This window comes from Cyprinodon tularosa, unplaced genomic scaffold, assembly GCF_016077235.1.
Source record: "Cyprinodon tularosa strain WSP-4 unplaced genomic scaffold, ASM1607723v1 ctg30, whole genome shotgun sequence".
NCBI classification, from domain to species: Eukaryota; Metazoa; Chordata; class Actinopteri; order Cyprinodontiformes; family Cyprinodontidae; genus Cyprinodon; species Cyprinodon tularosa.
Window position 1 is genome coordinate 1,399,058 of NW_024039008.1, and position 15,168 is coordinate 1,414,225.

Here is a 15,168-nt window from a genome sequence, read left to right on the forward strand (position 1 = left end):
TTACCCCCTGGTAGGGTCCATCTTAAAAGAAGGAGATGAAGAACATAAAATCGTTATAGTTGGTCTCTTTTCATTAAAGCCGTGTAATTCTGTCTCACACCCTTTAATCTAAAACCTACAGTCTGAATGCTAACTTCTGAGCATGATCATGTGTGAAAATCTCAATTCTCAAACTTGTGCTGGACCAGCTAAACAAAAATGTTATCGGTTTTCAAAAACCTTTAAATCTAATTTGCCTTTGCACTCATTTTACATTTTTTTAATTTTCTCTACATGTCTGATTAAGACCTGCATAGATTCAAGGTGCATAATGTGATGGTCAGTTGCCCTCTAGTGGTTAACAGGCAGAAAGAATTCCAAAAAAAACAAACATCCACCTTACTAATCTATTTTGATAGGGAAATGTTTTGAAAGTATATGACACATCATCGCTGAATAAGTAGAGAGCAACAGGAGAACAAACCCTAAAGCGCAGACAAACAAATGACAATGAATTTGCATCTAAAAATATGTTTCTAAACATAAGCATGTATTAGGTGCAAATATAGATGTAATTAAATACATAAATACTGGGCAATCTTGGAATAAAAATGAGAAAGAGAGTGGCTGAACTAAGTTTTATTTTGAGGTATCAAAGTAAAGGGGAATGAATATACACCAAGGAGGATTCAGAGTAGAGCCGCTGCACCTCCATGTCAAGAGGAGCCACTTGAGGTGGCTCGGGCATGTGGTTAGGATGCCTCCTGGGAACACCTTGGGGTTCCCCCGTAGGAGCTGGCCAAAGTGGCTGGGGAGAGGGACGTCTGGGCCTCCCAACGGAAGCTGCTACACCTGTGACCCGACCCTGGATGAGCGGAAGAAGGATGGATGGAATATACACTACATATATCGCCCTTTAGAGCTCACAGTGGTTATAGGTTGCCACAACCCTGTGAGGTGGATAAGGGTCAATGTAATGGTGGGCTGACTGTTACAGTCCTGTAACTGTAGAACTAGGGGATTATCTGGTAGTTTAGTCTGGATGGCATTTTCATTCCCCCAATATAATCATATGAAACCTGCTTTTGTAGTTTCTGTTTTTCTCATTGTCTTGTGTTGGATATTCAGCTATGTGACAAATAGTGTTGCACTGATACCAGTATCGGGCCAGGGCCCAAATACTGCACTAAAATTGTGGTATTGGTGAGTAGGGCACCGATTCCATTCTGGGAGCCAAAAGTTTATTCAACTATTGTCACCCATTTCAGTTAGGCAATAAAAAGTTCTAGTGGATTCACTTCATATTAGTCTTTTTCCTGCTTCACAAAGGTAGACAGCAGCTTGACAAAGCCATGATGGCAATTGTTTTACATCCAAGTAGTATGCAGCTCTTCATATACACATACACACACATCAATTTCAAACAGATAGTATCGGTATGGTATCGGCCAATACTGCACAGCCAGATATCGGGTATCGGGGCCAAAAAATGGCATCGGCACAGCACTAGTGACAAACACAGTCAGCCCACTGTGAGATGTGGGAAGCTCAGCCAGTGGGAAGTTTTGTCTTTATAAGTGGGGTCCCTACAAAGTTTTAAACAGCCACCTTCTATTTAACAGACAAAACAAGAAGAAGATCGGAAAGAGTCAACGAATTAAATACATGTAAGACAACTAGAGATCCCTTTCATTGTCTCATACTTTGGGGGCGTAGATGTGTCAGAAGCAAAGCAAATAAACAATGGCAGCATACAGAAACAACAAGAATATTGGCGAGGTCAAAAACTGGGCTACAGGCCTTTCTTCAGAACAAATATTAGTGTTTGAAAGAAAACATAAACATTACACTGTACAAAATGGGAGCAGATTGGACAATTTAGGCTTAATTTAAGCAAAATGACCACAAAACTGAGTTTTCTTTGTTTTCTCAAAGTTTATTCGATAAGCATCCAAATCTGCAGTATATCTGTGCTTGGATGAAAGTCAACTGGAAGTAGTTTTAACTGCAACAAAAAGGAGATTGATGAAGTACTGGTTGGCTGTGTGAGATGTATACTCACAAAAAGAGGAACATAAACAGGTTCTGTTCGAAGAGGATTTCTCCAGCCCCTAAAGCTAATAAAACCCTGATTTAAGGTCTCTGTTAACAGGAAAAAACAAGACAGAACCAGAAACAACATCAGAACTAGCATAAGGCAAAATACTTGACTTATTTATGACTATCTAAGTCGTTCTATTGTTTGTAAACTGTTTTATAACCTTTTAACGACTGGTAGCAGTGCAAATTAGGATCCTTTGATCTCTCTACAAACCGTAGCTTTGGTTAAACCATATGCACATATATTCATTGGATTCTTGATGCTTTAAAAACAAATGAATGAAGCTAAATGAAAATATTACTGAGAAAAAGTTAAACTTAAAAAGCGAGGTGTCGAAAACAATTTAAAATGATTCATCGTCTTATTGGCCTCACAAAAAAATGACATTGTCAGTCTCCTGAAAATGAAATTTTTACAGCTTGTAATCAATTAAACCATCCTCATCATTTGGCGCCGTCATGCAGATGAACTATGGGGAGCTCTGGGAAGGTCATCTTTTGATTTCCACGCACTGTGATGATTCAGGACAGCAGTTCCTTTTTATCAATTAGAAAAGTATTTGTTTTAACCTGGACGTCCATATCAATACTGAAGTGGAACAGCTGTTTCCTCTTGTTCTTGCTCTTCATTAAGGCGGTCTAGAGTCATTAGAATTTCGGTTTTGGCCCTTCGTCGTCTGCATTTATTTAAACTGAGAAGCATTGGCACAGTGCTGAGAGCAAAGTGATATGCTTCATCGTGTTCAGTAATAGGCACATGTGGTTTCGTAGGTGGTTCTTCTAAAAAAGAAATGATTCGCTCCTCGAGGTCTGCAACTTGCATGGAGCTCCTCTTCCTGCTTTCCTTTGCACCATGTTGACCCCGTGTTTCTGAAGCCTTCCTACTGGGGCTGAGGGACTTACGGGGAGGAGAGGGTGATGATGCAGTTCTTTGATGCTGCAAAGTATCTTGGGTAGTAGATTGCTCCTCAGATCCAGCTCGTGACAGAGGGGTCCAGAATTTCTCTCCATCGACATCTACTAAAGTTGAAGCCTGCAAGCTGCGTTTGGATCTGCAACAAACAGTAAAAAAAAAAAAATACAGAGAGAAAAAATATCCCATTAAATATCATAGTAACAGATTGCATAGGAAGATGTTTGCATGCAATTTTAAGCAATTTACAATAGTAGAGAATACAAAGTTAGTTATAATAGCTAAATTTACCACATTACAGTTTTGATTTTATAGAATTGCGCACCAAGACTCGATTGTAACCGGTTCTCACCTTTCAATTCTACCTGAATGGTTTGAATTTTTCATTTTTGATTCCTTATTTCGATGCCCAGTCCGCCGACCGGAAGTAGAAGCCCCCAGATTACCAACGAAGAAGAATCCACAGTAGTGGTGCGCGCAGCTGCAAGTACATCTCGTGCGGCGGTAGTTTGAAGCGTCACATTAATTAACTGTGGGCTGATTTGATTTCATTTAGAGGGAGGCCCGGAATAATGGATTAATACTGCTTTGGCTCGATGCACCGGTGTTGTGCCGCGATATGCTCCCCGTGGGAATGTTTCCCCCTGCATTCAGGGCGCGCTTCTTCAAGGAAAAGCGGAGCTTTTTAAATTTGGTCTCTCTGTAAATATCTTAAATAAAAACGTACTTGTTTTTACGACTGAGTATTAGAGCCAGGCTAGAAAAATTTTTTCTTCTATTTCGAGAATAAAGTCTTAACATAACGAGAATAAATTCATAACATCATGAGAATAAAGTCGTTATATTAAAAGAATAAAGTAATAAAATTACGAGAATAAAGTAATAGAATTACGAGGATAGTCACAAATAGTCACAGAATAGTCATAAAATTAGGAGAATGAATTTGTAACATTATGAGAATAAAGTAATAAAATTACGAGAATAAAGTTGTAAATTACAAGAATAAAGTAATAAAATTACGAGAATAAAGTGATAAAATTACATAAATTAACTCGTTATATTACAAGAATAAAGTGGTTAAATTACAAGAATAAATTTTTAACATTACGAGAATAAAGTCCTAAAACTACGACAAACAAGTTGCATTTTATGAAAACTCTTACAAAAAGCACCGTGTTCCCTAAAATGAAGAATTTCGAGCATCATGTGAAGTTATAATTCACATGATGCTCGACATTTGAATTGAATTGAACAATGCTCATTTGTTAGAACTTGAAATATACAATCATATGTTTATATTATTGTTTATATATATATTTCTTACTATTTTTCAAGGCTGCACTTAAAAAAAAAAAATTTGTCTAGAGAGCTGTTCTTGACGAAATTTCTTTCTGTTTTACACTTGTGTATACAAAATGACAAATAAATCTGTCTAAGTCTATACTTTGGCTCTGGTTTGACAAATAAGGAAATCTTTTAGCACCAGCATTAAATTGGGCAGGATGTCAAAGTGTTCTCAGGTTGCTGTTTGGTGCTGCTGGTTAGCCGTCATATGCTGGTCGGATCTCCAAGCTTTCTTTCTCAAATGGGTTGTTGTATGATGACTTCATTCTCGTAATATTGCAACTTTATTCTCAAAGTAAAAAAATAAATAGATCTCTAGCCAGGCCCTAATACTCTGTCTTATGTTTTCCTTAGAGATTTTGATAGATTGAAAAATATTCTTTTTGATCTGCCAGATTGATAAACGTAACCGTATTTATATATTTTATTTCATTTGGGAACTGTTTCAAATCCTGTTTAAACCCATTAACTCAAGGAAAGAGTAGGGAATTTCCTTTTTAAATCTGTGCACAAAATAAAAATAATTTTAAAACATCACTGCTTCTACGTACAGTTGAGTGGAATTGAGGAAATAAATTCTGTATGGATACCTTCCTTAACACAACACCTGTTAAGCCGTTTCTCCTCCAGCTGACTCACCCTAATGAGCTTTTCAATAAGCTCCATATGAAAGTGTAACCTCGTGAAAAGAAATATTCATACAATTTAAATAAGAGTTCGGGTAGGTTTCCTGAGAGGTAGGTTTCCTGTTCATATACTGGTTGAAAAATGTATAATTTATACCAACGTTTATAAAAGGTAAAATGGTATAGAATTAAACTTCATTGGGAATACATTACTAAAATATGCACGACTTTTTCTCTTAAAAGGATGGAAATCGAGAAGAAATTAAATCGAAAGTAGGAATCTGAATTCTTTAAGTTGAAACAACCCCAGGTATCAACGATGTCTGCGTCTCACACACCTTCTTGGCTGCAGGAAAGGCGTAAGAAAGGACATCAGTTCATTATATTTCCATTCCTTTTGGGTCCCAGTTGTGGATCCACTTCCAACAGAGCTTTTTCTTTCATGTTTAACAAAGGAATCCCGGAGAGTTCTCCAGCGAGCCTTACAAATGTCAGCTAGAAATAGAAGAAACACGTATTAGAAACATAATTTAACACACAACGTTTCTTGCCATGTACAGGTACTTAACCCTTCTGGATCAACCTTGCTTTTACACAAGGTGTTGTGTTCAGCCATTCAGAAGAACTAATAGAGAGCTTCATCCCCATACTAAAAGAAGACACTTTGATGGAAAAATGGTAGTAGTTGCTCCAATACAGCCACCATCTAGTAGTTTTAGATTCTGATGTATGGTGATCTGGAACTCCTGTTGACTCTATAGACAATGTGTGTGTAGTTTGTTGGTAATTAGCGAACTATTAGGTTTGATTTGTTATTATGTTAGAATTGTATTGTAATTGTTTATAACCTGATCTTCAGTCGCAAAGTTGTGTCTTTAAACATTTTTTTTATGTGTATTCTGTTTTATGAATAAGGAAAGTTACAAAAAAGGTGAAGAAATTTATATAAAAAAATTATTTTAAAAAACCATTTACAAAATTAAAGTATGGTACCTAATATCTGCCTGTGAAGGTTAGAGGTTCTGCAACCTGTCAAAACAATTTACAATATAATTTACATTTGATTTAACTGAAACTTTTAAGCGTCTTTTTTGCATTTTCAGAAAAGTTTTCAATTATACGATAAACCATGAAAATGTTTCTAAAATCCTTCCTTTAAACACTTTTATACTGCCTTCAAATACATGAATATTAGTTTGTCTAATTGTCAATTTTGTATTAGGCTCTTTAACCTAAACAGAATTAATGTTTATAACTGTCTTAGTTGTAATGAAACAATTATTATTTATTTATTTCATTACTTTACCACGCACATTAACCCGGCCATGTGCATTAATAGTCATTGAAATACTCAGCATCATTGTAAATACTGATAATTGTATATTCTGAGATCCTGATTTTATTCTTAATGAATTTCTATAAGTTATTTTACACTGTTTATATGGGAAGGGTGTAATTTTACTATGTGAGTGATACTTATTTTATTCTGTCTTATAATATTTTATTTTAGCACTATTGTACTTCATTAAATGGTTGTGCTAAAAGTAAAGGAATTTCCCACAAGAAATTGATAAAGTAATTTTGATTTAGCAAACTAGAAAGGCTGAAATACTTTCTATAAATAATCAGCAGGATGAACTCACCTTCCATTCCAATGACTGCTGCTACCTCCCCCCCATTCCATCTCCTTCCTGCCGTTATCCTTGTAAAAAGGATGATTGGCATCATAGAAAATTTTGTGTTTTTCCACTTCCAAAATCAACTTCTCGTCGTCCATATTGCCAATCTCTAAGACCCTCCACCTGACTTATGTTTCACCTCTTGATTTATGATCTGATTGCGTGTATCTTATTTTGAAATGCACCGGATGCGCTTTACTTTTCCGATTTCTGACTTCCTGGCTGTCTTGATCTGTTTTCTTTAGAGAAATTTACGCATTTTGCTCCGTCATCCGTGAAAAATAGCCTCGATCCATTTCTGTGACTTAAGGTTGCTCCTAGTCATGTCCCAGGACCACGGAGTCAGTGTTGATTACAGCAGAGTCTAGAATGGTTTCTCTAGGCAACGGATGGAAAAAGGAGGATTGACGGAGTCTGTGTGAATTCAAAGTGAGGTCCGTTCTTGCAGGCGAAAAAAGCAGCGGGAACTGACGTCTGGAATCGCGAGATCACGAGGTCGCGCGAGAGTAGCAAGCTCACTCGCGAAGTCGTGAGCTCACGCGATAGTAACTATTATGAATTCGGAGAGGCTCACTTGATACAGAATTTTTTAAATTTTTCTTGCACGGTCTCCTCATTTGACGTGACCTTTATGTCTCTACGATGGGTAAGAAAGCTACGTCTATAAACATTGTATATTTCAGAAGTGTTGCTGTTATACTCGTGTTTGACACATATTCATGAAAGATGTGTGACTGTTTTTTATTGTTATACATTCACCAGTTAACCTAATTCTTTTTATGTGTGACATGTAGTGCCACTTAACAAGAAAAGAGCCCTCGCGATTGTTCTCCTTCTCGCACTGAGGAGGAGGAGGGAACGAAAGAGGCGCTTTTGGGTGCATCCCTTCAACCTGCGAAGGAAGCAGAGAGGGGATTTTTATCACCTTGTGGCAGAGCTGAGGCTGGACAGGAATCGCCATCAGGAATACTTCAGGATGAGTGTAGAGAAGATGGACGAACTGCTGTCTCTAGTTGGTCCTGAGCTCAGGCGGCAATCAACCTCTTTCAGAGCCCCTATAGAGCCCAAACAAAGACTGGCAGTTGGACTAAGGTTGGTCTGAAACATATATACAAATACATAAGCCAAATGCACTAAAAGCAGGGGCGGAGCTAGATGGGGGGCCAGTGGTGGCCTTAACCAATCATTGGCCACCCCTACCATTTTTTCCCTCTGATACAGATGGTGGCAGCAGTACTACTCTCAAGTGGAATATTCAAACATTTAACAATTTTCATATATCAACAGTTACCTGAGAACAAAAACACTGTGGTTAATTATGCTCATTGATATACTAACATTAAAGATAAGTACAGAATTCATGCTCTTTGCAGAACTAGATTTTGTGTTTTATGGGGTAAAGAGAACATGATGTGTCTCTGTGCAAGACATCTAAGATCTTCAGTGAAATCATATATAAAAAAAACTATTTAATAAAAACTTATAAAATAATCAATTTATGTAGATTATTAGTACTTGTAAATATAAATTTTATGCAGAATGGTTGTTGATAAAAGTAGGTAGGTAATGACAATGGAAAAGATGTTCGCCCCAGAACTCAAACCTGAAAGGATTTTATCCACTATACCTTTTATCCAGGAGGCACGGATGTTTAAATATATGCGTTTATTTTTTAGCAAAGGCTGTAGGAAACAATAGTGGTCTTTATGTGGAAAATATAGATATTGTGTCGTTAATTTTCCTGTAGGAACAGTATAGATTGACCCTGAGGTTCTGGCACCTATGCGCTTTCTATGCATTGGTTATTGCCGGGCCACTCTTAAAAAAAAATTCTGGCTAAGCCTCTGAACAGGAGGTCTTCAACAGGTGGTCCGTGTCCGTGTTGTCCCATCAACCAGGAATAAGAATCAGAAATACTTTAATAATCTCAGGGAGAAATTACTTTAGTTACATTTGTCCATCTGTAATAGAGTGACTATAAGACCAGTTTTATATAATACAATTTTCATACAATATATATAATTAGGGTTAGGTAGCAAAACTTACAAATGGATCTTTTTAAAACTAAAAGCTTCCTTACTACATTCTAAATTTACAAACCATGCTAACACAATAAAAAAGCTTTGTGACAAATACAAGTTAGGGTTCATTGTGCATGATTAATGACATGTATATTAATGTTGTATATGCATATATAATTTAGTGCTTATGTCTGAAAAGGGGTATGAAGAAGTAAAATTCATATGATTATACTCTTCACCTTCCTATAGAAGTATTTATTAATTCTAATCATCACATTTATCTCAAACGTTGAGTTTTAGATAGCTTGCTTGCCCAGAGTCCATTGTTGCAAGACTACACTGGAACCTTTGTTTGGAAAAAGTGCTTACTTCTTAAATGCATGGATCTGCATGTTAGCTGCTACTCTCTCTTCTGGTGGTACGCTTAAACCCACTCACCGTCTAAAAGGCTGGAGTGAAAAATGTAATGTTTCACTTTTGTTAAATGTAATGTGACTAAAATTTACTACCTCTGCGATTTGAACATTGCATTAGTGGCCCAGCCCTATATGCATGTACATGTTTCACATTTTTGATTTTGGTATTCAGTACATGTAAAAGTCTCACAGACCTTGCTGCAGGAATGACATCATATGACAATATTGTCACTCCTTTTGGATGCCACTGGCTGATTCTCTACTGTTTCACAAAGATGTCTGTGGCAGAAAGACATTAGAGGTCCTTTGACTGATATTTACTGTGTTGTGGCTTCTTCGGTTTAAACCATAAGTATGCTATAGAACTAGTGATGCATATAGAGCAGAAGTCGGCAACCCAAACTGTTCAGAGTCATATTGGACCAAAAAAAACAAAACAAATCCATCTTGAGCCGCAAAAATGAAAAAGTCTTATATAGGCCTCATATGGCAACACGGGTTGCAAGTGCGTTATAATAAGCATTCATGATTAAATGTTTAATGGAGCAAATGCATCATGTGACTACTCTCCTGTACAGTATTCAGTGCTATAATTTTAAAATCCATAGTAGCATGGGGTGAGGGAGGACCTGTGAATGCTCTCACTGCGTGGAGCTTGCCGCTTCATCGCAGGGTTTGTGTCCATTAGGTTTTGTTGCTTTAATGAAATTATAGAAACACGATAAAGGAATCTTTTCTATGGTGGATGTGTTTCTGTTTGGAGGAGTCACGAGGAACCAACCAGGAACTGACATCCATTAGAGCAGAGCTCTCTAACCTCGTAATCCCACATCCTCCATCACCAGTGTTCCTTGGTGTTTTTATTTTTATTTTGAGGATTTGTGGAAAAAATGGAAGAGAATGTACTTACCTGTATAAGAGCACTACATGTACAGTTTTCCATGCTTGCAACAAAACTAACTGCATTTTTAAAGCACTGGAAAACATAATGAATGTTTGTTTGACTTCATGCACACCATATTAGAATAAACAAACAAAAGAAAAAAATCCATCTTATTCCATTTTCATAAATTTTTTAAAAAGCTGCAGGGAGCTGCTAGGGGGCTGTGTGACAGTTGCCGACCCCTGATATAGAGGATGTACAGAATATTTGCATAGTTGCTTCAATTTATACATAAAATGTTATTTACAAAACATAGAATAAAAATACCATGAGCCTACTGGTGGAGAAACCAGTAAGCTTGAAAACACATCAGTTGCTGTCAAAATGGGGTCTTGAGGAGATGTCATTTTGCTTTTAAACTAAACTTAGCAGCTTTACAATTTTTAGTTTACTCAAACGAACACTAAATATAAAATATTATTACTTCTTTACCCTCATAAATACTACAGAAGTATTGAAAATAGAACTCAGAGCACTTAAAATAAGTTTTAGATTTACATCTCTGGTGCCACAGCTACATCTAGTGGTGAAAATATGAACTGAGGCCCTGAATTTTCTCCACTGAGACTTGCGAAATTCAATAAGAAAACAAAGAGACCCACGTTTTTATCTTATTTAAAATGTGACCCTTTATTTCTCCTACACAGGTACTTGGCCTCTGGGGACTCCATGGTCAACCTTGCTTGTAGCTATCGGCTCGGTCACTCCACTGTGAGAAACTCTGTTCACATGGTTTATTCAGCCATTGAGAAGGTAATGATGGAGCGTTTCCTCCCCAAACCAACAGAAGACACGTGGAAGGAAGTGGCACAAGGCTTCTGGGAAAAGTGGAATTTTCCAAACTGCTTCGGCGCCATTGACGGAAAACACATTTCCATACAGTCACCGCCACGAGCCGGCTGTCAGAACTCCAATCATGACAGAACTTTTGAAATCTTGCTATTGGCACTTGTGGATGCTGACTGCAGGTTCCGATTTTTTCAGGTTGCAGACTTTTGGAGAACCGATGATGGAGGGATGTTTGCTGGGTCCGATCTGGCGAAAAGCATAAAAAGTGGAACTCTCCATGTGCCACCCAGTGCACCTCTGCCCGGTGCAACACATCTGGGTGATGTACCATTTGTCATGGTGGGTGATGCAGCTTTCCCGCTGAAGACGTATCTGATGAGGCCTTACCCTGAAGTGAGGCTAAATGGCAAAAACAGAATATTTAACTACCGACTTTCGAGAGCAAGGAAAGTGGTGGAAAATGCTTTCGCCATTCTCGCATCACGGTGGAGGATTTTCTTTCGTCACATCAACCTGCAACCACAACGTGTCGAAACGCTGGTTGCTGCGGCATGCATTTTGCACAACTTCCTGATAGACCCAAATGAGAACCAGAGAATCCTTAATGAAGCAGAGCAATTAGGGCACCGCATGGCAGCAGTGCAAAATATGGGTGGGAACAGGTCATCAAAGGCGGCCATTGGTGTCAGGGAGACCTTGACCACATTTTTCAACTCTGATGAGGGCTGTGTGCCTTGGCAAAGCAAGATGATTTAACATCATGAACCAAAGTAACTTTAATGGACAGAATTTCTAGGGCCAGCCAAGGTATTGAGAGGGTCAATTTCAGTGGCCTTATGGTCCTGTTTCTATTATCTGCACATGATGTGGTTCTATTGGCTTCATCAGGCATGATCTACAGCTCTCCCTTGAGAGGTTTGCAGCTTAGTGTGAAGCAGCTGGGATTTTTTATTTTTTTTTTTGTGTGTGTTAGAATTCTGGTGTCAGTGAAAAGTATTTATTTTGTAAATATATGTCTTAAAATTTTTTTTTTTTCATAGGCCTCTTATAACGATAAAGTATGGTTCCCAGAACCTCCCTTTGAGGACATTCAGTGGTCCTTCCACACAGCATTGTAACCTCTCAACATTTCTCATGTCATTGGCATAACTACATTTTTTTTAATGCATTTTGCATTTCTAAAAAAAAAAAAAAAAAAAAGTCAGAGGGGAAGACTGGAAAAAAAAAGGCATCTAATAGATTAGAAAAAACCAAAGACAACCACATCACATTGGAAGTATTAGGTCAGAACCTCTGACATTTCATCACAGATAATTCAGACATGGAGTGTCTAGAGTTATTTACTGCTATGGACAACAAGAGGTTAATTCTAGAGGTAGGAAAACAAAACATTTTCTACAAAGCCGCTTATCCCCTATGGGGACAGCAGAAGGAAATGAAATGGTATGAGATTTATTGTATAAAACAACTTTGAACTTAATGTTTTTCCCGTTTGCATTTGGCAAATTTTCAAAAATAAAAATGTCTACATTTTTTTGAAGAAGACTTATCTCTGTTATTCCACACCTGACTAAAATTCATGCACTGAAATGTTTGTAAAATAATAAATTCCTAGTTCTTTGCTCAGTTACCTGGTAGGTTTAAGCACCACATTAAACTTGATTTCTGCAGTCTTTTTACACCTAAATGACTCTTTGGTCAGAGTTAATAGATTTAGGAAGCCAAAATATGAAAGAAAAGGCAAAACAAAGAAAATCTTCAGAAGTTCACCAGAAACCTTAAAGAAAAGTTTACCAAAGCCCTATTTGGGTTAACCCTAAATTGTGACCTTCAAAAAAGTTACTTAGATCCTACAAGATATCATGAACATTCATTTAAAATGAGCTGGTTTTCATCTCTGCTGAACCATGTGATGGGCGTGCCATGAATAGCAGTTTTCGGTGTTTCACAGAGTACAAAGCTCTTTGCAAACAGCTCCACTCTCTCAGATTCATCCGAAGGTGACCAGACGATGCTGAGGTTTGTATTTGATATTTGTTGTTTCAAGGCTGGATTATTGTTCTTGACTATCAGGAAGACCAAATCCATAGTTAAAAACCTTCAGCTGATACAAAATGCTGCCGCCAAAGTTTTGAATAATCATATTTCTCCTATCCTAGCTTCTTTTAATTGACTTCCTGTTAAATCCAGAATATAATTTTAAATTCTCCTGCTCCCATATTAAGCCTTAAATGGCCATGCTCAATCGTATATTAGAGATCTGTTTGTGCCTTATGTTCCTAACATAATCGACGCCCTACGTTCCTTTTTGATAAAGTGGCTCAGATTATACTGAGATATATGACTATGCTGCCGCAGGCTTACCCTGCTGGAGGACATGGGAAGCACTTTTTATCATTCTGTTTTATTCTATATTGTCAAATTCTCCATTAGCTTAACCTCTAACTTTATTTTTTCTGATTTTCTATGTTATAGATCAGAGGTCTTCAACAGGGGGTCCGCGACCCCTAGGGGGTCCGGGGAGGTACTGCATGGGGGTCGCGAAAGTCTTGGTTGATTACTTTTTTTTGTATTCCCTCCTGCAATTTTTTGCACTAATTAAGATATCTTTACATACACATTAAAATGACTTCAACACACTGTAGTAAACAGATAAATGAAAGCAGAAGATGTCTTTCAGTCATCAATGCACACATTCAACGACACACAGGAGCTCTTTCAATCCTGGGCACCGTTTCATTCACAACACCTGTGCCATCAACCAGGAATCAGAAATACTTTAATAATCCCAGGGAGGGATTACTTTCGTTACATTACTCCATATGTAATAGAGTGACTATAGGACCAGTTTGATATAACACAATTTCATACAATATATATAATTAGGGGGTCCCCGCTCCATCTCGCCATCAGTTTGGGGGTCCTTAGCTTTGAAAACGTTGAAGACCCCTGTTATAGATAATAGAGTTGGGCCTTTTTAGACATAGCAATAGGCTCAGCTCTTACTGTGACTAACTGTATGTTTTCTCTTTCATTCCTTTGACATGAAATCTGTCTCAGAGCTTGCCTTAACTGTGTCTTTTGTAGTTATAGCCCCTTGTGAAGCTCATTTACTGTCACCTTTTCTTGCCTTGAAAGTTTTTTATAGATCAGTGCTTTTCTGCTCCTCTTGTATTTCTACTTCTGTTTCCTTGAGCCCTAGTCGGCCTCGGCAGAACAGAACAGCTCACAGTGAACCTGGTGTCTGCTGGAGGTTTCTTCCTGTTAAAACTGAGTTTTTCTTCTCTACTGTTGCCGAATGCAAGCATGGTGCGAGGGCTAGCCAATGGAGTCTGCAACAAAATGCAAGCAATTATCAACAAATATCTACTCATGCTCATTCAGGAGGAGCGAATCCTGCAATCTCAATGACTCAATGCAATGACTCAATGCAATCAGCTGTGTTTCCTTGGATAACATTTTTTAACCAATCTGACTTTATTGTCTCTGTAAAATGACTAGATTGTGTGTTGTTAATTGGCAGTATATAAATAAATTTAATTGAATATGAGGCTTAAATGGGTATTCTGCTGCTTAAATGAATCCAAACTCATTTTGTTTCATGTTTGAGATAAATATCACACTTAAAACTTTCCAACATTATTGGACTATTTTAAGCTCATGGTCATTTCTAGAAAGCAAGTTATCATCTGTGTAAATTTAAATCAGTCTATAAATAATAAAAAAAAGGGGGGGGGGGGGGTTAAGGTGTTTTTTTCTTTATAAAAAAAAAACAATATTTGATGACTTTTACCTTCAACTGATTAACACCTTCACATAGCAAACCTAGATGGCTTGGGTCCAGTTTGACAATCCACACCTGGACATTCGATAATAAGCCTCCATGTGTACAGCTTTTATTCAATTCGTAAACAGGTTGAGTGATTACCACCTATGGGATCTGTTAAAGAAAATAGTTCAAGAAGCAACAGCATGTTGAATTTCTCCTCTTTTATTTAAACCTTCACCAAAGCTTTTGCTGTGAAGTAACCATTTAGCCTAAAAACCACAGTCTGGATACCAACTTCTGTAACAGAGGGAAGCAAACATGTCTGTCGCCCTCTTGTGGCTAAAAGGCAGAGCAACATCCAAAACAGCCACCCCACTATTGTCTTCCCAAACCACCCACAAATCTATTTATATGAAGGTTATGAAAGGAGCATATGACGCATTACTGAATCCTTAGGGCGCAGCGGGATGGCCTATCTAAAAGCACACGCAAAAAGAAAGAAAAGCACCTTCAGCAGTTAGTCTGTGCGCTTTAAATCCTCCCGCTTCGTTGGAAAACATGAATGACTGAATGATCCTAACAGCATTAA

The 15,168-nt window shown here is 37.7% G+C and overlaps 2 protein-coding genes across 2 annotated transcripts; one reads left to right on the forward strand and one right to left on the reverse strand.

Moving 5' to 3' along the window:
* Nucleotides 1–1,355: 1,355 nt before the first annotated feature.
* On the reverse strand, nucleotides 1,356–7,127 carry LOC119787719. Its single transcript, XM_038291746.1, has 3 exons — nucleotides 6,606–7,127; nucleotides 5,301–5,457; nucleotides 1,356–3,131 (listed from the first exon to the last, which is right to left on the reverse strand). The coding sequence occupies exons 1-3, from the start codon at nucleotides 6,688–6,690 to the stop codon at nucleotides 2,663–2,665; spliced, it is 711 nt and encodes a 236-aa protein (XP_038147674.1). The 5' UTR covers nucleotides 6,691–7,127; the 3' UTR covers nucleotides 1,356–2,662.
* On the forward strand, nucleotides 6,872–12,350 carry LOC119787718 (protein ANTAGONIST OF LIKE HETEROCHROMATIN PROTEIN 1-like). Its single transcript, XM_038291745.1, has 3 exons — nucleotides 6,872–7,287; nucleotides 7,436–7,733; nucleotides 10,669–12,350. Exons 1-3 carry the CDS (start codon nucleotides 7,284–7,286, stop codon nucleotides 11,564–11,566), a joined length of 1,200 nt encoding a protein of 399 aa, XP_038147673.1. The 5' UTR covers nucleotides 6,872–7,283; the 3' UTR covers nucleotides 11,567–12,350.
* Nucleotides 12,351–15,168: the final 2,818 nt, after the last annotated feature.